Source organism: Oncorhynchus mykiss, chromosome 30, assembly GCF_057628025.1.
Source record: "Oncorhynchus mykiss isolate SJ-2025 chromosome 30, ASM5762802v1, whole genome shotgun sequence".
Classification (NCBI taxonomy): Eukaryota; Metazoa; Chordata; class Actinopteri; order Salmoniformes; family Salmonidae; genus Oncorhynchus; species Oncorhynchus mykiss.
In genome coordinates, this window is record NC_143051.1 from 28,778,892 (window position 1) to 28,804,801 (window position 25,910).

The 25,910-nt window shown below is 40.8% G+C and overlaps 1 protein-coding gene across 13 annotated transcripts in view; it reads right to left on the reverse strand.

The window, feature by feature from the left end:
- Nucleotides 1-25,568, reverse strand: part of LOC110488222 (rho guanine nucleotide exchange factor 2) — a 67,637-nt gene extending 42,069 nt beyond the window's left edge. For 8 of the 13 annotated variants that reach the window (XR_016493596.1, XR_016493597.1, XR_016493598.1 and 5 more), the window contains exons 1-6: nucleotides 25,257-25,568; nucleotides 9,801-10,084; nucleotides 6,523-6,697; nucleotides 5,012-5,120; nucleotides 3,559-3,598; nucleotides 2,924-3,068 (exon numbers count right to left, since the gene is read on the reverse strand). Coding sequence is in view for 7 of the 13 variants with exons in the window: in XM_036971836.2 (XP_036827731.1) it covers nucleotides 2,924-3,068; nucleotides 3,559-3,598; nucleotides 5,012-5,120; nucleotides 6,523-6,697; nucleotides 9,801-10,072 (741 nt within the window). In the remaining 6 variants the exon portion in view is untranslated. Of the gene's footprint in view, nucleotides 1-2,923; nucleotides 3,069-3,558; nucleotides 3,599-3,768; nucleotides 4,137-5,011; nucleotides 5,121-6,522; nucleotides 6,698-9,800; nucleotides 10,085-25,256 lie in introns of those variants that run through there. The other 5 variants (XR_016493602.1, XR_016493601.1, XM_090227959.1 and 2 more) reach the window with 1 other exon arrangement.
- Nucleotides 25,569-25,910: the final 342 nt, after the last annotated feature.

Sequence of the window (25,910 nt, forward strand, 5' to 3'; positions counted from 1 at the left end):
CTCTTTGATTGTTAGTGCCTATCAATTCCCCATTACCTTACAATGTTTGTTTGGTTACGGTATTATCTGATTATGCATTCAATATATTATTACAGTCGTTTACCGTTCTCATTGTCGGAGTGGACAGGTTTTTTGCAGAGCTAACAACCTATGCTACACTTGTGAGAAATAAGTTTTGGTTTATTTTATTCCATTTACGAGTTTTGTCAATTTAGTCATTGTCTTTTGTTTGGAGCGCTTCTATCAAATGTTAAGGACGCGCACCTGAATACGTATATTGGAAGTAGGCCTAGGCTACCTGGCCTGCACACAAATGTAGACCTATAAAATGTGCCCATTTGGGGATGTCTGATCGTCTTAACTCACCACCTCCAATGAACTGTGAAGCTACTCAAAAGTAGATTTTTCTTCTCCTCAAACTAAGTAAACAAAAAGTCTGTTTTTAGAATCCATTGAGAATTACAAAAGTTTGATGTATTTGAAAAATATTTCCAGCTCTCTCCCTTCCGATAACCACTTGGCATGAAAGGGAAAAATGTTATGCTCTGATCCTGTGGAAACATAAAATAACTGATTAATTCTTCATCCCTTGCACAAATAGCCTACAACTGTGTCTGTCCCGAGCTCACTGGGCAGGAAACTGAGGCCCCAGAATATTTTATACAATGTTGCACATTTGCTAGCACAAGCTTCAGGCTGGACACAGTTGATACAATGTTTCAAGTTTGTTGCAGACAGGCCTTGCATAGCCAATATGATTTAGAGGACATTTATTTTTAAAATCAGAAAATGTTCTACCTGCAGGCTGCAATGTTTCTATTTGTTGTCTTTATGTAGGCTATTTTTACATAGTTGGCAATGAAAATGTAAGATTTGTATCATTTTTATTTAGATAGAATTTAGAACCACGACAGTAATTTTTACATAAAGACTATTATAAATTAAATTGAAACTGAAAACTGCTCAACGAAAATGTGTACATGGAAATCATAACTGGCACGCAGATCAGTAGAAAATTGGCACTCCAAATGGAAAAGGTTGCCGAACCATGGTGTAGCCTATTAGTAGCAACTTCAGGAGCATAAGGGCAGAATCTGCAAAGGCCGGCAGTGGGAGGAGGGGGATCTGGAGCAGTTTTATTTCTTCTGGTTAGGCCATCTAGATCTCAGGCTCACTCGAGTCTTTTGTGTGTCTTAATTATTTAATCAAACAGCGTGCTTAAGCATCAGACAAGATCAGTACACAGAGGGGTACACACAGGGGGGGGGGGGGGGGGGGGCCCTAACACACACCACACCAAATAAGCGGATAGTATGACGCGGATAGTATTCTTAGGCTACTTTGTTTAAAAAGTAGATCAAGTGTATACAACATTCTCCGGGGTTGAGGCATAGTTAGATTTTTCAACCAGACTCCCATGTGACATGTGTTACAGTGTGTTGCCAATGGTATGTTCTCATTGCCTCCAGTCAGTATATGCGGGAACACTGCCATAAATTTCCTGGAACACTCTTCCATGACCATGTGAGTGTGTGGGTGTAAGAGAGTTGGACGTGTGTGTGTGTGTGTGTGTGTGTGTGTGTGTGTGTGTGTGAGATCATTAGTGTGTGTGCCTATGTATGGGTGTGCACATGATGTATAAAGTCCAAGCGAACTGTCTGATACAGGGAAGAGCAAGTTTGAGTCACACTAAATTAGTCAGACTGTTAGTGTTGAACGCCATTGTCCCTTCAGTTTATGGATTGTACAAGCTCTGATGGTTGACTCAGCATTGTCGGGCTGCTTAATGCACCAGTGCCAAAAAAATCCCTAGCCTAGATCTGTTTGTTCAAGGCTGGCATGACAATAATGGTAGGAGTTAGCAAGAGAGCAGAAACAGTTTTTGGACCATGCTACCAACACCTAGCTGTCCTCTACCAGATTCTAACTGGTAGCAGGAGGGTTGACAGTGAGGGAGGGAGAGAAAAGCTGACTGCTAAGCTCTACTTTGCTCAAAACAAAACAAAGTGATTTACTCTGCCCTCTAATGGACATAATTGGTATATACACACTCCCAATAGCACATAGTGAAGTACAATTAATATCTCAGGGAATTTCAGGGATTTGAAACACACAAAAAATATCAACATAAGTATTGAATATGTAATAAACAGTATAATTGAAATGATTTGAGTGCCAATCCATTAAAAAAACATTGTTTCCATTGTAATGTTTCGCAAGTATTGTTACTCAATATAAGTGGTCAGTCATTGCAAGAGAATGACCAGTCCCTTTCACAGTATACTACATATTTAAAGACCATGCACAAAGTCCACTGTAACCAACAGAAGCCAATAATCATGAAGTATGCACTCTGTTGTGTGATAAGTACACAACCTCCTAGGTCTCTAAGCCTATAGGTTGACTATACTAGACAATTATGCAGTTATCACAACTAATGGCTACTTATGGGACAAGATTATTCCGATATCACCAACTAATGACAACAAACAAATATATGCAGACATATTTATTGACATGTAGTATGTTTATTGGTCGCCATTCCATTTAAGTCATGAGTCAACACACCTTGTTCAAAGGTCAATTTGTTTCTGACTCACTGTCTCCTCTACCATTACCTTGGTAGCAAGTCTACGGGCACACAATTCAATATGATCAGCACTACTATACAGTGTGGTATCATAATGATATTACCCTATTAGGAAGTGACCTTATATGTATAACAGGTTTTAGATAATGTGTGCTGTGGGTTGGTCGGGCGGTTAAGGCCGCCACCAATGGCACATATGCGATCCCATGTCTGCGAGGGATGGAATCCCGATCTTCTACACTGTTTCTCCTCTAAAGGTCTCTCCTTCATTGATATCCATCAATGTCAATAAAAATATGATTGACTCTACTGCAGAAAGTAGGCTTCTCCTACCTTGCGGTTGCCGGCCATCTTGCGTAGGAAACTGAAGGTGCGCTCTAAAGGGCTGCCTGTCCTCTCCTCCCGGGCCTCGTCTCTCTCTACCTCTGTCCAGCTTCCCTCTCTCCCCCAGAGCAGCAGACCCAGGTCACTATCCACACTGCAGGAGAAGAGAAGGATAACATTAAAAGAGAGGAGGGGAAAGGACAGGAAAGTTTGACCAAAAAAAAAAAATAGAGAAACCGTGAAAGTTTGTGAGAGGATGAGAGGACGGAGGTTGGCAAAGAGAAGAATTACAGAGGAGAGAGGGACAGAAGACGGGAACGATTTAGAGAGGATTATAGGAAGAAATATTATTTGATAAAATGACAAAGAAGAGAGATAGGGAGAAAAGTGGAGAAAGAGAGGAATGCCATATTATCACTGCAGTCTGCTTTTAGGATTGATTGTAAATGGTAATTTAATAACATCGGACACAACTATAAAAATCACCGTGGCTTCCGTGAGAACAGGATACAGAGCCAGAATGGAGACTGCAATGCGCGAGACAAAACATGCTCAGAATTGAGACGGCGGTTTGCTAAAGGAAATAGATCCAAAATGGCGGCCTCCTTTGCACAAAAGGGAAAATTGGGAGAAAGGCAACTCACCTCTGCGTGGATGCTCCAAGTTGACGGTAGGGTAAAGTCTCTGGAATGCACAGATCAGAAGACATTCAGCACACCTTCCTAAACACTCTCCAAAGCGTATTACTCTGGCTGAACTTCTCAATAACAGCTATGCCTAGAACAAGGCAGAAAATAAATAAATAAACAAAATATTTTTTTTAAACACACAAAGTAGGTTAATGTCCCAATCACCTGATTCTCATTCAAGGGTTGCAGTGCTATCTTTAACCAAGAAAAAAAACTTGCCAAGCACAAAGAGTAAGTTGTTATGAGAGTGAGAGGCACAGATAGCCTATAGGCTACTGAGTTTGAGAACACAGGTTAGAAGAGAGGGATAGGAAGAGAATGATGGAAGATATTATAGTAAAACCAAGTTGGTCATCTGAGCAGGAATTGAAGTGGAGGAGACTAGTACAGAGCAAGAGCGGAGAGATGGGAGAGTTAGCAGTAGAAATGGAGGGTCTGCTGTGAACCTGGGACTGGGGCTAGCGACAGAACAAACACAGGAAGAGCGCTTCCGCACTGCTGCACACACACACAGATGGAGGCACACACACACACACAGTGGCAGGGGCACACACACAAACAAACCCTTAAGAATCACATACTGAGAGACAAAAGACAGAGCCAAACAATGAGAAATAAAGACTGAAGCATGCACACAAACTGAAACACAGTACACACAAACAGTGAAACACAGTACACACAAACAGTGAAACACAAAACACACACACACCGAGTAACAATCCTGACAAACACACGTGCACAAACTGACAATCATTGACAAACAAAAACAGGCATGCACTTAGTGAAAATTACAATACCCAATTATAATAATTAAATATACCCACATAACATTTACAAAATTATTCAACTAGTGTAAACAAAAACAAGGCACAATGACACAGTCTAGATACGTTACAGACCACATAAAGGCAAGAAAGACCCTCTGCAGTGGCAGAGCAGCGTTTGGGAAGAGTCAGGAGTTTATAGACTTACTCAAATCTAGAGATGACTACAAGGATACACTCTGCCCAGAAAACATTGGAATCAGCTACTTTAGCTCTTCAGGTAACATTCCTTGGCTGCGTTCCAATTCTCTACCCTTCTCCACAAAGTATACAGTCCCCTTCATGGACTGAATTTAAAAAGGAATGGACAGACAGATGTAAGAAATACGGGAGAAACGAGTATACACTTTAGGGGGAAGGGATACAGAATATGACCGCAGGCAGCCCATGTGACCCCTTTAACGCTGTGAACTTGTGTCTGACCACAGGTTGTGTTCATTAGGGCACACAACAGAACACTATTAAATGTTTTGCAAAAGGAAAGAAAAATCTGTGTTTCTTATTGGACAGTTCCAGGTAGGCCCACCCCCTTTTCTTCGTTTGGTACATAATGAACACAAACCAGGCGTGCAGCGTAGGATTACCGTAGCAGTCGGAGCGTGGTCGGGGGGCCGTGCTTTGAAGGTTTCTGTGACGCGCCACACTGAGGGTCGGGGCCGATGCACTGCAACCCTGCAGCTGGTTCGACTGCTCCTGTTTTACACACAGTTACACAAAATGAGCATTGCACTGCTCCTGTAACCCAACAACAAGTTGGAGCAAAACATCTTTATTTTGACATATACAGTTCAAGTTGGAAGTTTACATACACCTTAGCCAAATACATTTAAACTCAGTTTTTCACAATTCCTGACATTTAATCGTATTAAAAATTCTCTCTTAGGTCAGTTAGGATCACCACTTTATTTTAAGAATGTGAAATGTCAGAATAATAGTAGAGAGAATGATTTACTTCAGCTTTTATCTTTTTCATCACACTCCCAGTGGGTCAGAAGTTTACATAATCTCAATTAGTATTTGGTAGCATTGCTTTTAAATTGTTTCACTTGGGTCAAACTTTTCATTTCCTCCTGACAAAGCTGGTGAAATGGAGTCAGGTTTGTAGGCCTCCTTGCTCACACATGCTTTTTCAGTTCTGCCCACAAATTTTCTATAGGATTGAGGTCAGGGCTTTGTGATGGCCACTCCAATACCTTGACTTTGTTGTCCTTAAGCCAATTTCCCACAACTTTGGTAGTATGCTTGGGGTCATTGTCCATGTAGAAGACCCACTTGCGACCAAGCTTTAACTTCCTGACTGATGTCTTGATGTTGCTTCAATATATCCACATAATTTCCCCTCCTCATGATGCCATCTATTTTGTGAAGTGCACTAGTCCCTCCTGCAGTAAAGCACCCCCACAACATGATGCTGCCACCCCCGTGTTTCACGGTTGGGATGGTGTTCTTCGGCTTGCAAGCCTCCCCTTTTTTCCTCCAAACATAATGATGGTTATTGGCCAAACAGCTCTATTTGTTTCATCAGACCCGAGGGCATTTCTCCAAAAAGTACGATCTTTGTCCCTATGTGCAGTTGCAAACTGTAGTCTGGCTTTTTTATGGTGGTTTTGGAGCAGTGGCTTCTTCCTTGCTGAGCAGCCTTTCAGGTTATGTCGATATAGGACTCGTTTTACTGTGGATATGGATATTTTTGTACCCGTTTCCTCCAGCATCGTCACAAAGTCCATTGCTGTTGTTCTGGGATTGATTTGCACTTCCTCTGTTCGCCTCGGTAGATATTCCATAAAAAATCTGCCATTTCCAGCTACAATAATCATTTACAACATTAACAAGGTCTGCACTCTATTTCTGATTAATTTGATGTTATTTTAAATGGATGAAAACAATTGCTTTTCTTTCAAAAACAAGGACATTTCTAAGTGATCCCCAAACTTTTGAACGGTATTGTACATTAATATTACAACAACAAAAAACATTACATTTTGCTCATCCCACAACTTTCATAGCATTAAAAGTCCCTATGGTTTTCTCAATACATGCATTTCAATTCAGAATGAGTGACATGAGTCACACAACCCTGATTGTACAGGCTCACCTCCAATATGGAGTAGTGCTGCACGTCAGACCCTGCCTCTTCCTCTGTGAGGGAGGACAGGGAGCCCTCCTGGGTAATGGGGTTCCTCCGATGATCCCTCCCCCCTCGCCGGACATCCAGCGCCACACCCAGAACCTTCTCCATCTCCTCGGGGTCCAGGTTCTCCAGACTCACACTAAGGGAAGATTCAGTTCAGTTGAACTTTATTTATCCCCTCAGGAGCAATTAAGAAAGGCATTGTCAGTTTACACATATAGAAATCCTCCAAAAACACATACAGACATCACATTTCCCAATATATTATCCTGATACATTTGCAGAATAGAAGTAGAGAGAAGAAAGGGAAAGTCTGCAAAAAGTAACCAACATAGAAGTGGAAGGGTCTCTCTCTTCTGTAAAGAAAGTCTCCGAACACTTATACACACTACCATTCACTAGTTCACAATGACTATAGTTGCAGATGAGAGGTTGTCTCCGTAACTCCTGATACGTGTCAAGGCAAGGAGGTATGTGTGTGTTATGGTTGTAACACTGTCTAACTGGACCTGTCGTGGTGTTTTCTGTGTGTGAGGAGAGGGGAAGAGATGTTGTCCAACAATGGCTACTCTCTGGGCGGTGTGTGTGTGCATGCAAGAAAGAGGCAGAGTGCCCATAATAGTGTGAGTTGGAATGCATGCGCTCATACAGTGCATTCAGAAAGTATTCAGACCCATTCCAATTTTGTTACGTTACAGCCTTATTCTAAAATGGATTAAATACAAAATCTTCCTTGTCCCAATAACCCATAATGACAAAGTGAAAACTGTTTTTTTTAACTACTTTTTGAAAATGTTTTAAAAATAAAAAACAGAAATACCTTATTTACATAAGTATTCAGACCCTTCGCTATGAGACTTGAAATTGAGCTCAGGTGCATCCTGTTTCCATTGATCATCCTTGAGATTTTTCTACAACTTGAATGGAGTCCACCTGTGGAAAGGCACAAATCTGTCTATAAAAAAAGGTCCACAGTTGACAGTGCATGTCAGAACAAAAATCCAAGCAATGAGGTCGAAGGAATTGTCTGTAGAGCTCCGAAACAGGATTGCGTCAAGGCACAGATCTGAGGAAGGGTAACAAAAACGGTCTGCAACATTGAAGGTGCCCAAGAACACAGTGGCCTCCATCATTCTTAAATGGAAGAAGTTTGGAATCACCAACACTCTCCATAGAGCTGGCTGCCCGGCCAAATTGAGCAATCAGGGGAGAAGGGCCTTGGTCAGGGAAGAACCCGATGGTCACTTTGACAGAGCTCCAGAGTTCTTCTGTGGAGATGGGAGAACCTTCCAGAAGAACAACCATCTCTGCAGCACACCACCAATCGGGCCTTTATGGTAGAGTGGCCATACGGAAGCTACTCCTCAGTAAAAAGCACATGACAGTCCGCTTAGAGTTTGCTAAAAGGCACCTCAAGGACTCGCAGACCATGAGAAACAAGATTCTCTGGTCTGATGAAACCAAGACTGAACTCTTTGGCCTGAATGCCAAGTGTCAAGTCTGGAGTAATCCTGGCACCATCCCTACAGTGAAGCATGTTCAGGACAGAGGGAAAGATGAACGGAGAAAGTACAGAGGTCCTTGATGAAAACCTGTTCCAGAAAGCTCAGGATCTCAGACTGGGGTGAAGGTTCACCTTCCAACAGGACTACAACCCTAAGCACACAGCCAAGACAACACAGAAGTAGCTTCGGGACAAGTCTCTGAATGTCCTTAAGTGGCCCAGCCAGAGCACGGACTTGAAACCGATCAAACATCTCTGGAGAGACCTAAAAATAGCTGTTAAGCGACATTCCCCATCCAACCTGACAGAGCTTGGGAGGATCTGCAAAGAAAAACTCCCCAAATACAGGTGTGTCAAGCTTGTACCGTCATTCCCAAGAAGACTAGAGGCTGTAATCACTGCCAAAGGTGGTTCAACAAAGTACTGAGTAAAGGGTCTGAATACTTCTGTAAATGTAACATCGTTTTTTTTATTTTAATACATTTGCAAAAAATTCTAAACATATATTTATATGCTTTGTCATTATGGGGTATTGGGTGTTGATTGATGAAGAAAAAAATATTTAATCCATTTTAGAATACGGCTGAAACTTAAAATCTGGTAAAAGTCGAGGGGTATGAATTCCTTCCCTAAGGCACTGTATGTCTGTGAATCTGGACACACTGAACACTCCCAATTATCTTCCCAAGACAGGGCCGTTGTGGGATAAACCAACCCTTACCAGTCATATCACCAAGCTTTCACCAAGGCTTGTGCCAAATATGATTTACCTTGTACCTACCACCCACTGGAAATGTGTTATTGTCAGGTAAATCATGTGACGAGGTGAAAAGGAGGCATTTTTAAGAGATGTGGAGACAGTCTCAACAACTAAAAAGGCATTTAAGGAAAATTCTACCCAATAACTATCTTTTGGCATTTGTTTCATTAGTCCATTGTTGACATCGTCCCCAAACTGTCATCATGAGGGGATGATTTCTGTATTTTGAAAGCTACCTAACTTGAAAACTTGATTGCTGACAAGCAAAACCTTTTTTGACTACGTCAACAATGGACTAATTAAATAAATGCCAAAAGATAGTTTGTGGGTGGAGTTTTCCTTTAAAGCTTCCTATGAATTTTGTGAAAGAGAGAGAGAGAGAGAGTGAAAAAGAGTGTGAGTGGGGGGTTAACTGCCAGTGAGCAGTCCTTCCGGGATTTCGTGATTGCAAACAATTTAGCAAAATCAAGCAGTACAAAAAGAGGGCTTGCAATTTCAACCAATCACTGTACATTTACCGAACAGCATGGTTCAACCAAGTCACACGTCAAACGTTGCCTCGTCAGCGCATTTTTGCGCCAAATTGGACAAAATGCACAATGCCACGCACAATGTCAGAATTGCTGCAGCAAATCAAGCATTTTTGCAGGCAAATATCAGAAATAATCCCTGCTAAATTCTGGAGGGACTGCCTGAGGTCCACATGAATACGGTTTTCAAATAAATCATACACGGATGCTGATAGATTTGACTGTATATTTGGGTGTGAACATGTGATTTAAGAGTGTGTGGATAAGAGTGTCTATTAAAGCTATATTGTAGTTGTGTGGTGGGATTGGGGACTCTTAACAGAAAAAAATGTAAACATTTCCATCGTTTCTGTATAATAGATATTTTTTGAAAATATTGTATTGTAAATGGATAAAATATTAACATAAAGATTCCCGAAAATAATTGTGTGTTTATTGCGCCCCTTACCTGCGGTTGTCGCTGGGTTCCATCCCCTTCTGCTGCACCGTAACGATAGCTCCGGGCTCCCAACTGTGTCTCCTCCAGGGGTCCAGGTGGGTGAGGTGACGGGTGGCCGGAGAGCGCAGGGTAACCCCCCCGGCCCTGCCAACCCCCTTCACCCCAGGGCCTGGGGAGCATGGTGGGGAGGGGTACGGGAAATAGTGGGGGGTGGGTGGTATGGAGGAGGAAGAGGGCAGGCATGCTGGTGGGTGGGCGTACGAGGAAGGGGTGGTCGGCATCTGGATGTGGGGCTGAAGTGAGAGAGGGGCACAGTGAGAGCTCATACTGTTCACTAGGGATGGGCGATGTCAACCTTTGTCCTATGGGGATTATGTGGCCATAAAACATTGTGATATGCCATCACCCCCCAAAAAGTATTTAAAATGTTAGATTTTTTTTTTTTTATATGCACCATGCAGAAATCTAGCCGCCATTTCATGGTTGCGAAAATAAAAATAGTTTGCCTAATTTCAGTTTGTAAGACAAAACAAGCAAATATAGTGAGTCATTGTACCATCTAAACTGCTGTGAAATATCTTTTCCATAAACAAAAATATTGCATTTTCAGCTGTTTGAAGCTGGTGTACAAAACCAAAAGTAAACGATGGAAAACTAAACTTAAGAACGAGAAGCATAGAAATAGCGCACATAGAACAGATCTACCGCTTCTTAGACTTGCTTTCAATGAGAATGACAGATCTATAACTCAGATTTGTATGTGAATTTGGTCGGGTCACCCAGAAAGTTACATATCGCAGTTTTAACTCAGCTAAAGACAACAGTTGGGCTATAGCGCAAAATCAAATGCAGCTGGACAAATCATGACGAAAGATAATGTTGTTGAAAGCCTGGGCAGAGGCTAAGTGCAGGCAAATCTTTTCAAATATTTATTTCTGGTGGAGGAGCTTCAGCGTGGAGCAGGTTTGTGTGTTTGTCTGTCTGGCGCACTGTGATAGAGCAGTGACTGTCTGATGAGGAATGACTAGGGATGCACAATATATCGGTGAACATATCGGAATCTGTCGATATTAGCTAAAAATGCCAACATCGGTATCGGCCCGATGTTTAGTTTAACGCCGATTTGCAAAACCGATGTTAAAGCCGACGTGCATACCTACATAACTCAGGTACATGAGGCAATGACGCCACGTAACATTTTGCGCTACACGTGCAAAAACAGCATTCCTAATCTAGCCCACAATGACTGCTGTGTGGATCGAGCAGTCAACAAGTCGAGCAGCCATTTGAAAGAGTAAGAACATTTCAGCGAGACAACTCAAAAGGCAAAGTCCATTAAAGCCAAGATAATGGAATTCATTGCCCTTGACAATCAACCGTTCTCTGTCATGGGTGATGTTGGCTTTCGCCGACTGGTTAAGCACCGGTACACGTCGCCCTACCGAAGTTACACAGTAATAGCGTCACTGCTATTAGCGTCACAACATACTATGGAATGCCGTTTGAGTCTTTGCATGTCAAAGATACACGTCAAATAACACTATTTGACGCGTTAAATAAGCTTTTAATTTGCAACGTCAAATAACACAGTTCTTTTATAGAATGGTGTGTGTTCTGAATTTGCAAAAACCAATCACGAACGATGTGTTTACAATACCGCATTGGTAATAAAGCATTATTTGTTTGACCACAACTTCGGGGGTAGCTAGCTTTAGCTTGGTACCTAGCTATCACCAATACAGCCAGCCTAAAAACAATGACCAGTAGAAACTGCAGTCATTTTCATTATTCTTAGCAATGATTTAGGAATCCTTGTGAGTAAGTATTAGCTAGGTAGCCACTTGTTGTTCGCCTATTGAAATTGAACTTCAGTTCATGAAAATAAATAGCTAGCCAGATAATTAACCCTGTTGCCCAAAGCTAACATTATAAGCAGCCCGGTAGCTTCATCTGGCTAGTGAGGCTCGACCGGACCGGGTTGTGTTGTGAAGCTAGCCACAATAAGGATTAGGCACAATAGTGGATTTTGCGGTTTGCCTTCAAAAGTACCTCTTGAAAGTGATACAAAAGGTTACAATAGGTGGAATCATGCCATATATAGACTAGATAAAATGTTAAACACGGTTGGAATGTGAAGCAATGTAATGGGGTATCGGTCTACTCGGTGACACCCACAGAATCTAACTCTGCAGAGTTTACGCAAATATTAGCGTTGTAGCTCTTATCGCGGGACTGTGAGTGTGTGAAATCATCTCCCCAGTCAGCCTATTGTGTGTATTGACATTCATATTGCACTGTACAGCTTTAGCTAAGGATTGAAAATCAATGAAATGGGGTATCAGTCTACTCAATACCCAGAGTTATCAGACTCCAAAACATCCACGTAGTATTGTTTTTCCTCTGGAATAGTGTTCAATACACATAGGTTGACATATGTGGCTCAATTGTTGTTTCAGAGACCCACAATAAGAGCTACGATGCTAATGTTCTCTGGGTGTCACTGAGTAGACTGATACCCCATGTCCTTGATCCACAATCTATAGGTAAGGTTGTACAGTGAAATAAGTATGCCCCCAATGCAATTCTAAAGTATAATACATCCAGTGTGATTTTAGATTTGTTAAATTAACAAAATTGTCTTTTGTTAATTTTCTAACATTACAACCTCATTTAGCATGATCTATTCAATTATGGCATAATTCTACTATTTGTGTCACTGTCGATGACTTACATTTATTCTGAAAGCTAACTGCAAAGTCTACTATTGTATCTAATCCTTTTTGTGGCTAGCTTCACATAGATGAGTCCGACCACCATTAATCAAATAAGAATTGTCTTATAAATTAGGGTTATTTTAGATGACACCTAGCTATATAGTTAGCTAGCTAACTATATAGCTACTGAAACAGATGTCGTTTTTGCTATGTTTTTGGGGAAGAACAGTGTTTGCATCCATGAGCTAACTAGCTTTTTTTTTTATATGACCAGCACTGTAGGTGTGCGAGACAACTTTACCAGCATCATAGCATACATATCAATGAAATATAGTTATTACACATTGATTACACCATGTAAAAAAAAAAACACTTTAAATTATTATTATATGATGCAGTCATATACAGGTCCTGATTGGTCAACAAGCTTATTTGACAAAGACCCAAACGGCGTTCCATAGTATGAGAAATCCTGGTTGAGAATGAAACGACTGAACAAATGAACAACGAAACAGCACAGCAAGTGAAAGAAATAGCTTTTGATTAATGTTTTACTGGTCAGTGTGGTGTGTGTAACCTTTATTTAACTAGGCAAGTCAGTTAAGAATAAATTCTTATTTACAATGACAGCTACCCCGGCCAAACCTGGACGACGCTGGGCCAATTGTGCGCCACCCTATGGGACTCCCAATCACGGCCAGATGTGATACAGCCTGGATTCGAACCAGGGACTGTAGTGACGCCTCTTGCACTGAGATGCAGTGCCTTATATTGTTGCGTCCATGTGTATGTGTTAACTATAACTGTACTAGAATGCTTAAAAAGTCTGCTAAAATTGTAAATATCTGTCCCAGGTTTTAGGAAAATATTGGATATCGGTGGATCACTACTTATGACAGCATTGCCTGGATAAAGTAGTCCACTGTCTTCAGAACTTGATACTTGCTTAATTTGCCCCAAAACAGGAAAAAAATATTATTGTTTGTTCTATTATAAAGCTGTGATTGAGAATAGCCTATGCCTTGGCTTAGGCTACAGACCAGGGGTGTCAAACTAATTCCACAAACTAATTAATATCGGGTTGAGGTCAGGACACTGACTGGGCCACTCCAGTAGGCGTATTTTCTTCTGTTGAAGCCATTCGGTTGCTGATTTACTTCTGTGTTTTGGGTTTTTGTCCTGTGGCATCACCCAACCCATCCTCCTGCAAAATGTTTTGATAAATGAATTCCCAAGTTTTTTCCGTCGATGATAGCAACCTGTTCAGGCCCAGAGGCAGCATAGCAGCTCCAAACCCTGATAGTCCCCTCACCATACTTTACAGTTGGGAGGAGGTTTGGATGTTGGTGTGCTGTGCGGTGCCTTTTTTTCCCTCCAAACAACTCAAATTTAGTTTAATCAGTCCACAGAATATTTTGCCAGTAGCACTGTGGAACATCCAGATGCTCTTTGCGAACTTCAGACGTGCAGCAATGTTTTTTTTGGACAGCAGTGGCTTCTTCCGTGGTGTCCTCCCATGAACACCATTCTTGTTTAATGTGTTTTACGCATCGTAGACTCGTCAACAGAGATGTTAGCATGTTCCAGAGATTTATGTAAGTCTTTAGCTGACACTCTAGGATTCTTCTTAATTACACCTCATTGAGCATTCTGCGCTGTGCTCTTGCAGTCATCTATACAGGATGGCCACTCCTAGGGAGAACTTTCTCCATTCATAGACAATTTGTCTTACCGTGGACTGACGAACATCAAGGCTTTTAGATATACTTTTGTAACCCTTTCCAGCTTTATGCAAGTCAACGATTCTTATTCTTGGGGTCTTCTGAGGTCTATTTTGTTCGAGGCATGGTTCACATCATGCAATGTTTCTTGAGAATAGCAAACTCAAATTTTGTAAGTGTTTTTATAGGGCAGGACAGCTCTAACCAACATCTCCAATCTTGTCTAAATGATTGTACTCCAGGTCAGCCAACTCCTGAAACCAATTAGCTTTAGAAGAAATCATTAGCCTAGGGGTTCACATACTTTTTACAACCTACACTGTGAATGTTTAAATTGTGTTCAATATAGACAAGAAAAATACAATAGTTTGTGTGTTATTAGTTTAAGCAGACTGTGTGTATGTTGTTGTGACTTCGATGAAGATCAGATCCAATTTTATGACCAATATATGCAGAAATCCAGATAATTCCAAAGGATTCACATACTTTTTCTTGCCACTGTATTCTTAATAAGATTAAAAACTTGCACCATTAATTCCATTATTTTATAAAATGGAAAGAATATGGCACAACAACAAACCTGCCAAGAAAGGGCCGCCCATCAACTCACAGACCAGGCAAGGAAGGCATTAATCAGAGAAGCAACAAAGAGACCAAAGATAACCCTGAAGAAGCTGCAAAGCTCCACAGCGGAGATTGGAGTGTCTGTCCATAGGACCACTTTAAGGCGTTCACTCCACAGAGCTGGGCTTTACGGAAGAGTGGCCAGAAGAAAAAAAAGCAAACGTGTTGTGTGTTCGCCAAAAGACATATGGAAGAAGGTACTCTGGTCAGATGAGACTAAAATGTAGCTTTTTGGCCATCAAGGAAAACACTATGTCTGGTGCAAACCCAACACCTCATCACCCTGAGAACACCATCCCCCACAGTGAAGCATTGTGGTGGCAGCATCATGCTGTGGGGATGTTTTTCCCCATTGGCAGGGACTGGGAAACTGGTCAGAATTGAAGGAATGATGGATGGCGCTAAATACAGGGAAATTCTGGAGAAAAACATGTTTCAGTCTTCATGAGATTTGAGACTGGTAAGTTCACCTCCCAGCAGGACAATGACCCTAAGCATACCGTTAAAGCAATACTCGAGTGGTTTAAGGGGAAACATTTAAATGTCTTGGAATGGCCTAGTCAAATCCAAGACCTCAATCCAATTGACAATATGTGGTATGACTTAAACATTGCTGTATACCAGCGGAACCCATCCAACTTGAAGGAGCTAGAGCAGTTTTGCCTTGAAGATCGGGCAAAAATCCCAGTGGCTAGACGTGCCAAGCTTATAGAGACATACCCCAAGAGACTTGCAGCTGTAATTGCCGCAAAAGGTGGCTCTACAAAGTATTGACTTTGGGGGGGTGAATAGTTAAGCACGCTAAAGTTCTCTTTTTTTAACCTTATTTCTTGTTTGTTTCACAATAAATAATATTTTGCATCTTCAAAGTGGTAAGTATGTTATGTAAATCAAATAATTACAAACCTCCAAAATATGAATAATTTCACAAGCCACTGTAGGCCTACAATGAACACCACACATTGGCTGCTACTATAGGCTGAATGATAGAACTGCTACTTCCATGTTAAAATGTTACATGATGCATTTTCCTTATTTGTTTTATTTTTTTTAAATGGTAGGCCACATTATGATCAAATAGCCACAGTAGCCTACTTGGCCACTTAAAACAGTAAATTAAAGTGGGTACAGACTCGCACTAAATGCACGCCGGAAGTTGCACAGATTTTTCCCAATGTTCAAGTTTTGCTCAGCAGATCTGAAATTTGCTCAGTGCCGAAAACAATTAGCGGGAACATTGCTGCTGAATACCTTATTTTTCCAGTATAAATGGGTGGATGTGGATGACTAACTTATTAATTCTGTGCAGGACAAGTTTGCATGTTATTGATGTATGCCTCGTAGTTTCGCCTTCTAACCACTGTCTGTCTACCCGATGAACTGGAGGAAAAGACTAAAGATACAAGGGTTGGATCTCAAAATGCATTCAACACAATAAATCCAATATGATCTATTCACAACAATTATCCATCAAGTAAAGCATTAGATAAAACCATACAGAAAAATGTAAATCATTGATTTACATCTAAAATTGAGTGTTTGGCTAACTTGATATCAATGCTATAAAAGTGGGTTAAGTACAATAAATGAAAATGGGTCAATAACACACACAAATGCACTCACGTACACATACCAGGGTTTCCGGACATTTAACAGGCAACATTTTAAATTTACCAGACATGAGAAATCACATTTCGGTTATGGTAAATTATATTAACAGAAGATGCAAGTCGAGGATGCAACGATGTGTGGTCCTTCTTACCGATTTCGGATGTGGACTTAGAAGATACAACTCTCCACATTTACTTTTGCTCAGCCAACGAACAGCAAAATCACTAGCCTGTCAATCTACAGTCACCCATAGTAGAAAAGTTTACCTATTTTATTGTAGTTTTTATACGACTCTTTCTCTCTATAGCATTTGTATTTCATATACCTTTGACTATTATTATTATTGCCAATCTCAGGAGTTGCTGGCAAATGCAGGAAAGTGCTGTTTGAATGAATGCTTACGAGCCTGCTGCTGCCTACCACCGCTCAGTCAGACTGCTCTATCAAATCATAGGCGTAATTCTAAAAAGAACACACAGAAATACGAGCCATGGGTCATTAATATGGTCAAATCCGGAAACTATCATTACGAAAACAAAATGTTTATTCTTTCAGTGAAATACGGAACCATTCCGCATTTTATCGAACGGGTGGCATCCCTAACTCTAAATATTGCTGTTACATTGCACAACGTTAGGACATAATTATGTACAATTCTGGCAAATTAATTACGGTCTTTGTTAGGAAGAAATGGTCTTCACACAGTTCGCAATGAGCCAGGTGGCCCAAACTGCAGCATATACCCTGACTCTGCTTGCAGAAATTCATGTTAGCAGGCAAAATTAATGTTCATTCATGTTAGCAGGCTAAATATGCAGGTTTAAAAATATATACTTGTGTATTGATTTTAAGGAAGGCATTGATGTTTATGGTTAAGGTACACATTGGTGCAACGACGGCGCTTTATTCGCAAATGTGCTTGTTAAATCACCCGTTTGGCAAAGTCACCCTTTTGGCGTAGATAAATGAACAGGCACCACATCATTTATATGCAATGCAGGACAAGCTAGATAAACTAGTAATATCATCAACAGTGTGTAGTTAACTAGTGATTATGTTAAGATTGTTTTTTTATAAGATAAGTTTAATGCCAGCTAGCACCTTACCTTGGCTCCTTGCTGCACTCGCATAACAGGTAGTCAGCCTGCCACGCAGTCTCCTCGTGGAGTGCAATGTAATCGGCCATAATCGGTGTCCAAAATTGCAGATTACCGATTACGAAAACTTGAAATCGGCCCTAATTAAAATCGGCCATTCCGATTAAATCGGTCAACCTCTAGTCTGAGCACTGATGGAGGGATTGTGCATTCCTGGTGTAACTCAGGCAGTTGTTGTCGCCATCCTTAACCTGTCCCACAGGTGTGACGTTCGGATGTACCAATCCTGTGCAAGTGTTGTTACACTTGGTCTGCCACTGCGAGTACGATAAGCTGTCCGCCCTGTCTCCCTGTAGCGCCGTCTTAGGTACTCACAGTACAGACACGTCTCACAGTCCTCATGCCTCCTTGCAGCATGCCTAAGGCACGTTCACGCAGATGAGCAGGGACCCTGAGCATCTTTCTTTTGGTGTTTTTCCAGAGTCAATAGAAAGGCCTCTTTAGTGTCCTAGGTTTTCATAACTGCCCTTAATTGCCTACAGTCTGTAAGCTGTTAGTGTCTTAACGACCATTCCACAGGTGCTATGTTCATTAATTGTTTATGGTTCATTGAACAAAGGGAAACCGTGTTTAAACCTTTACAAGAAGATCTGTGAAGTTATTTGGATTTTTAGGAATTATCTTTGAAAGACAGGGTCCTGAAAAGGGACGTTTTATGAAAATATCAGTTTGAAATTTATAAAGAGATCTAATAGGCTACTTTGAAGCAAGGTAAGACATGCCTCAATAAGATGTATTAAAATGTTCAGGTTTCAAACAATGAACCATATTTTTTCAAAATGCATAGCCTACTGCCTCCAGCTCATTGCAAAGTGGTGTGTGACGCACTGATGAAGCCTTCCTTCCTTCCGCTCGAAGGCTCTGTATGCTCAATGCGTGTGATAAGATACATTTTTTATTTAACTAGGCAAGTCAGTTAAGAACCAATTCCTATTTACGATGACGGCCTACACAGGCCAAACCCGGACGACACTAGGTCAATTGTGCGCCGCCGGGCCAATTGTGCGCCGCCCTATGGGACTACCAATCACAGACGGTTGTGCTACCCTGGTTCGTATCCAGGCTATGTCTGTAGTGACGCCTCTAGCACTGAGACGTAGTGCCTTAGACCACTGAGCCGCTCAGGAGCATAACAAATATACTGTAGCCTACACAGGCACCAATTTAATTCCACTAAATTATGCAAATTAACCTATAGACCGATAAGCATGACCATTCAAGTGTATTTAATGAACAGTCTAAAAGGCATTCCTTATCAATTAGATTTTTTCCTTCTCCCGGCCCGTTAACCTTTTATTTACCAGCTTTTCAACTTTTTTTACAGGCCAAAAGCCAGCTAAACCAAACACACTTCACCGGAGGTAAAGCATCTACAACTACAGTTGGGGGCATTAAAAAGTAACTTACTCCAAATTTGCTATAGCAACTGTACATCTTTAAATGTGACAGAACTCTTAGGGTGATGCCAAGCTCCAAGTTCATTAGCAATTATCTAACAATAAATTATGTAGTGAAATATGCCCCAGACAGTGCAGTTACATCCACTTTAAGCAAATGTTTACCTGTACTGCAATACAGTTTCACTTTTGAATGCTCCCAACTATGTTTACTCATGTCTTTGGGAGGGAGTTTGTTTGTGTACTGCGGTGTCTGTGTACAGTGCATTCGGAAATTATTCAAACCGCTTCCCTTTTTCAACCTTTTGTTACGTTAAAGCCTTATTCTAAAAATGTTTTTTTTATTTATCTCCATCTACACACAATACCCCATAATGACAAAGCAAAAAACAGGTTTAGATATGTTAGATATGCGAATACATTAAAAATAAAAACAGAAATACCTTATTTACATAAGTATTCAGACCCTTTGCTATGAGATACAAAATTGAGCACAGGTGCATTCTGTTTCCATTGATCATTCTTGAGATGTTTCTACAACTTGATTGGACATGCCTTGGAAAGACACACACCTGTCTATAATAAGGTCCCCCAGTTGACAGTGCATGTCAGCGCAAAAACCAAGCCAGGAGGTTGAAGGAATTGTCTGTAGAGCTCAAGACAGGATTGTGTAGAGGCATAGATAGATTTGGGGAAGGGTACCAAAGAATGTATCCTACATTAAAGGTCCTCAAAAACACAGTGGCCTCCATCATTCTTAAATGGAAAAAGTTTAGTCATCAAGACTTCCCAAAGCTGTCCATCTGGCCAAACTGAGCAATCGGGGGAGAAGGGCACTGGTCAGGGAGGTGACCAACAACCCGATGGTCACTTTGACAGAGCTCCAGAGTTCCTCTGTGGAGATGGGAGAACCTTCCAGCAGGACAACCATCTCTGCAGCACTCCACCAATCAGGCCTTTATGGTAGAGTGGCCATACGGAAGCCACTCCTAAGTAAAAGGCACATGACAGCCCGCTTGGAGTTTGCCAAAAGGCACCTTAAGGACTCGCAGACCATGGGAAACAAGATTCTCTGGTCTGATGAAACCAAGATTGAACTCTTTGGCCTGAATGCCAAGTGTCACATCTGGAGGAAACCTGGCACCATCCCTACGGTGAAGCATGGTGTTGGCAGCATCATGCTGTGGGGATAGGGAGTGGGAGACCAGTCAGGATTGAGGGAAGGATGAACAGAACAAAGTACAGAGAGATCCTTGATGAAAACCTGCTCCAGAGTGCTCAGGACCTCAGACTGGGGATAAGGTTCATCTTCCAACAGGACAACGACCCTAAGCACAGAGCCAAGACAATGAGGAGTGACTTTGGGACAAGTCTCATTCCTAAAAAACTTTTTTTCCTTTGTCATTATGGGGTAGTGTGTGAAGATTGATGAGGTGGGAATAAACAATTTAATCAATTTTAGAATAAGGCTGTAACCTAACAAAATGTAGAAAAAAATCAAGGGTCTGATTACTTTCCGAATGCACTGTATGTTTTTCTATGAGTGTGATAACAGCTTTGAGTGCATCCACATGTCATTAAGCAGAACATCGATGTAAGCACAGGGTTCTACCATGCAATCACACAGTGGGCAAACACTTGAGATAAATTAGATTGGCTTTGGATGCCACCACACCCAATAGCACACAAAACAACACTTGCACAACCTTCTGACAACACTCAACCTTTGTACAACCCTTTCACAACACTCATCATGTCTTTGAAAACAAATCTAACTTCCCCTAACCCATTCTTTTTAGAACACAAAAGGCTATCATAACCCTAAACAAACATACTTAAAAACAGTTTGAAAGCCTTGTATTGAACACATCAAAAAGGTATGATAACACCAAAAAACAATAGCAAGTTAAATAGATTCCACAACTTTAACACTAGTAATCAATCAAATCAATCAAATGTATTTATAAAGCCCTTTTTAAAAATCAGCCCATGTCACAAAGTGCTACACAGAAACCCAGCCTAAAACCCCAAACAGCAAGCAATGCAGATGTAGAAGCACAACATTGATACAATGACACTAACTAAACACACAAAGTCACAACATTTTTATAACATTATCCATTATACTGTCATAACATAACACCCTCAGTGAGCATGCTCTTGTGTTGTAATGGACAAATGAATAGCATGATCACTATTCACATCACTATTTTCATCACTTTCACAACACTTAAAGTGCGATATCACTAGATTTACCAGCATAGTTGTCATCAAATACAGGTTATACTTTATCACTTTCTTTTTGTCACCCTCTGCTCACAAAAAGGTATGTGTTATCATACCTTTTTGATGTGTTCAATACAAGGCTTTCAAACTGCTCAGGTGTTTTTCTATCCTCTCCCACCTCATTCCTTTCTCTTCCTCTCCTTATTCCTCCCTCTATTCAATCTGTAATTAATATCAGGTTGGGGAATGCTGTGTTTTGACAAGCAGCTTGTTGCAGGACATTTTGGTTTGCCTTGGGATGGATGGATGGATGGATATACACGTGTCAGCTCGGATAGCATATAAAAAGCTGGGTTATGCTCAGATGCATGAGAAAGGAAATAGTTAGACACACACTTAGGATGCAACACAGATCTATACAACACAATTGAGCTTCAATGCCAATTTCAGCTGAGCTTCTAAATAGAAGAACATCATTAATGCATGAGAGCTGTTTGAAATGGCTTGTTTTCACCAAATACACAGACCCTACTCCAAATGAGTCGCGAGTATAAACCTGTATACAAAAGGGATTAACTGGTTTCAGTTTAACATTTCATCTTCCAGTAGGCCTTCAACAAGAAAATAACTTGATACTGGCAGTATGACCAATATAAGCATAAAGGTTATTTTGTACTAGTAGACCTTTATCCCCCTATCCTTTCTTTCTATTCTGACTAGGTTCTATATCTCAGTCTTCGGTCTTTCTCTAACAATTCCCATCATATCCAACTGTCATATTCCTACTCTCTCCCGCCCTATCCTTGTTCAGGCCCATAGAGCAAACATAGAAAACAATGGGGAGTGTGATGGGTCAGCAAATACGTCAGTGTTCAACTCTGAGTGAATGAATGTGTGTGTGTGTGTGTGTCCGCGCACATTTGTGTGTGACAGAGTGAAAAGTCTGCAAGCATACTGGACATGTCTAGCAGTATGTCAATATTTATCTGAAAGTGCATTCACACATGATGCAACAGCCCGTGAGAGTGAAAGAAAGAGATGGTGTACAGTAATGCTATATGTCCATTCAGACTGCAGGTGCGTACAGTAATACTATATGTCCATTCAGACTGCAGGTGCATGACACAGTGACAGAACACAAAGCACTGAATAGTGTTCGGCAAACAAGTTTGAACAGTCTCTATGGGCAACCAAAGCATCAAAACACAAGTAAATATAATTGGTAAATCTCAAGTTTAAAAGACCTGTTCTAAAGTCCCACTATTCAATCAAATTAGACCTATTCAATATATTGAGTAAATATTTTATTTTCCTTATTCCTCATTAGTCCACTACTTACCTGGTATTCTCTTCAAAATGACATGCAAAAATGATAATTACATATTACTTCCTGTATTGACAAATTAGCTTTTGGTTTCTTAAAACAAGCACCAGTGTCTTCTATTTGTTGCCCATTGAGTTATATTCTATGATGGAAATACCTAAAAAGTTCCCACTATTACCACAATATTTATTGGTTTGAGTACTTTAGAACTCTACCAGTTTATCCTCTTACGCACTAGCCACCTACTACTACTAGCCTTGGTGCAGACCCTCACACGTCAGCTCTATAAAATAAAGGAATAATCTCACTGACATGGTTGCACCAGATTTCTTCAATTGACATAGCTGCATCCTGACATCCACATGTTGCAGCGGTCAATGCTGCCGACTACACTTATCACATGCTGCAGTTTTCGCCCCTATAGACAGACAGTAGACACAAACAGAAAGACTCAAAATGGGTAGAATTTTAAAACTTTAGGCAAGAAGACATAACTGCGCCTCTTACCTTCCCTCCATCTGTCGCTCTAGTCTTTGTCCTCCCTCTTTCCCCTTATGTCATCACTCCATCCCCCAACTCATGTCAGTCACTCATTCCCCACCATAAACCCCCCACTTACCTCCCTCCCCCTCTCTATCTTTAGTCTCCTGCTCTTTCTTCCTATTCATGGGGGTGAGGTGAATTAAGACACCAGTGCTTCTTTTGAGAGTTTGCCTGGGGGCCATTTGGTACAGTGGTAACTTCATGTAGCCAGGTCTCAGATCTGTTTGTACTGTATAGCATGACAATGACCATAGGGGTCGTCGAGACAGCACAAAACAGATGTGCGATTAGCCAGGCTGCAGTTTATGTTCTAAGGCAAAGATAGAATGTGGGAACATTTTGAAGCAGGGGTCAAATTATACATTGACTCTTGAGAGAGTGAACAGTGCACTTGAACACCATTGATATTCTTATGCCTAGGGGGTTGCTAACGTTAATATTTCAACATTTATGGTGCTGCACAAATGTATATTGGGAGTGCCAATAAAGGCACTGGCCTATTTCCATCCCTGTTTTTCTGGAAATAAAACAAAGATGGTTGAAGGTAGGAAAATACATGAGTCATTTTTACATCCAAAGTGACAAAATGCTACCACACAACATTGCTCTTATTCTCCTCATCTCTTTCCCCCCATTGTCTTTCTTTACTCCACCTCTCACAGACAGACCTGTATCAGAAGTTCTAAGAAAGTACCTTCAAAAGCTATTCTTCACCTGCATAATCTTGGTTTCCTTTCTCGACAACTTCATTCTCTGACCTCTTTCATTCCGACAGCTCGGTTTTGGTAAGTAGCACACTTCAAGCGTGAAATCCGCCAGGCAGCACGATGAGGATGGTTTAGTCTCAGGTAACAAGTGCTTTGGGGGATGTACCGTAATACACAAAGACATGGGCCCTGCTCATTTTCTCTCGCTCTCAGGGGGATACACATTCTTAGCTGAACATTGAGCGTGACTATCTACAGATTCTACTCAATTGGGACTCCTGGGGGAGAGATGGCCAAAGGGTCTTGAATTCATCTTACCTCTCTATGACTCCAAGCATTCATTAGCTAATCTCTTTAGGATGGAAATGGGGACACTCAAGACACACGCACATTGAGGAAAGGGCTTCTGCTACAGTTGCTGCCTGGTTGTTGCCTATAGACCTACACTACTAAGGTAAAGTCTGATTGACTAAATATGCACATTGATAGAATCCCTTATTTTTGCCACCCACAATTCTGAACCTGCAAAAGGAAGGTACTTTGTAGTTAAAGCCCTCTGTATGAATGGGGTATGAGTCTAAGAGCTGAGTTATTGCTGTAAAACTATAGCAGTCTAGCATTCTCTTTAGAATAATGAAACTTTGAAGTGCTGTTTTTTACTGTTGTTGAGAAAAGTGTTCTGAAAAGGTGGCCATCCTCATAACTTCCTGTACTTTCGGTCTCCAGCTCCTAGGGTTTATTGTCCCCCTACGATGAAATCAGGGAGAGTACTGTGGATCTGTCTCGGTCGGTACGTGATACCTTTGACAGCACCGGCAAAAATGTTTTGAAACTTGGGTGAATGATGTGTCTTGTCATTGAGATCTGTCATTTACAAAATTACACTGATTGTCCCAAGACGGGAGAAGGGCGCTGTATCATTCGTAGGAGACGACATTTACTATTGCCTTGTGTATCGTTTTACTTTAGAAGAACAACCCAGGAGAAACAAGACTTGAATTAAAAACTAAGTATAGGTTTAGATATATATTTAACTTAGTGTAAGCCACCCCCGCACTGTTAGGTTTGCTCTGAATGGTCAAGACATTGCCATTTTATTTAACGCTAAATTTAGAGGCAAGCAAGTTGTAGCATATTACAAGCAAGGTAGTAATTAGGCTACAGTATAATTGTATGCGGGCTAATTTAGACGGATTTTGATGACTACACTATTTAGACTAACTGAAAACATGGGTTATATCGACACAAATTTGAATAAAATTAAGACGAATTCACGTTTTTTTTTATGGAAGATGTTCGTACCTGACTCCACGAAACATTCACTCACTAAAATGCAAATGGACTACTGTTCTGTTTCATAGCTCGTACAATACTTTGGTGGTGTATAAACTCATTGTTCCTAGTTATATTTTGAATAAGAAGTTCTATCGGCGGTTTTTACCTTTCTTCTTGGATTTAAATCAATCCGTTTCTTTCTGCGCGAGATCCCAAGAAATAGTTCCAGAGAAAAGAACCTGATCCAAAAGGAAACAAGCTTCAAGACACCACCTAGACTGCTTCGTAAGAATATTGCCAAACGATTTTCCAGGTCGAATGTTTACACGAAGTCTTCGGTCATTTGTTTGTTGACCCGCCTCAGCAGTGTCGCGAAATAACTTATTGTCGTGTTGCCCCTTGGTCTTCTGCGAGAATCGTTACTCCCCCATCTCCTCCTTCTGTGGACTGCGTGCGTGCAGCTCAAGCACTTTGGACTGAGACGCGCGCGTGCACATTTTAATTGACGGGTTTATTACAAATAATGATTTATCAAGAAATATAAATACCGTTTTTGGAATTTTGTTAAACCCATACATGCAACTTTATTTGAATTTCAATTTATCGCTTGATTACCGATTGATAGGATTTGTAGAAAGGACTTAAGTGAAAATCACATGGAGTGCAACATAAAATATTGTTTTATTGTTCATGTTTTGTTTTTACACCAACTCTTTGATATTATCATATGTAAACATGATATTATAGCTTTAAATGTAACTCTAACATTATTTGTCTCTCACAAAAGTCTATTCTATTATTGAATTATAATTGTATTATA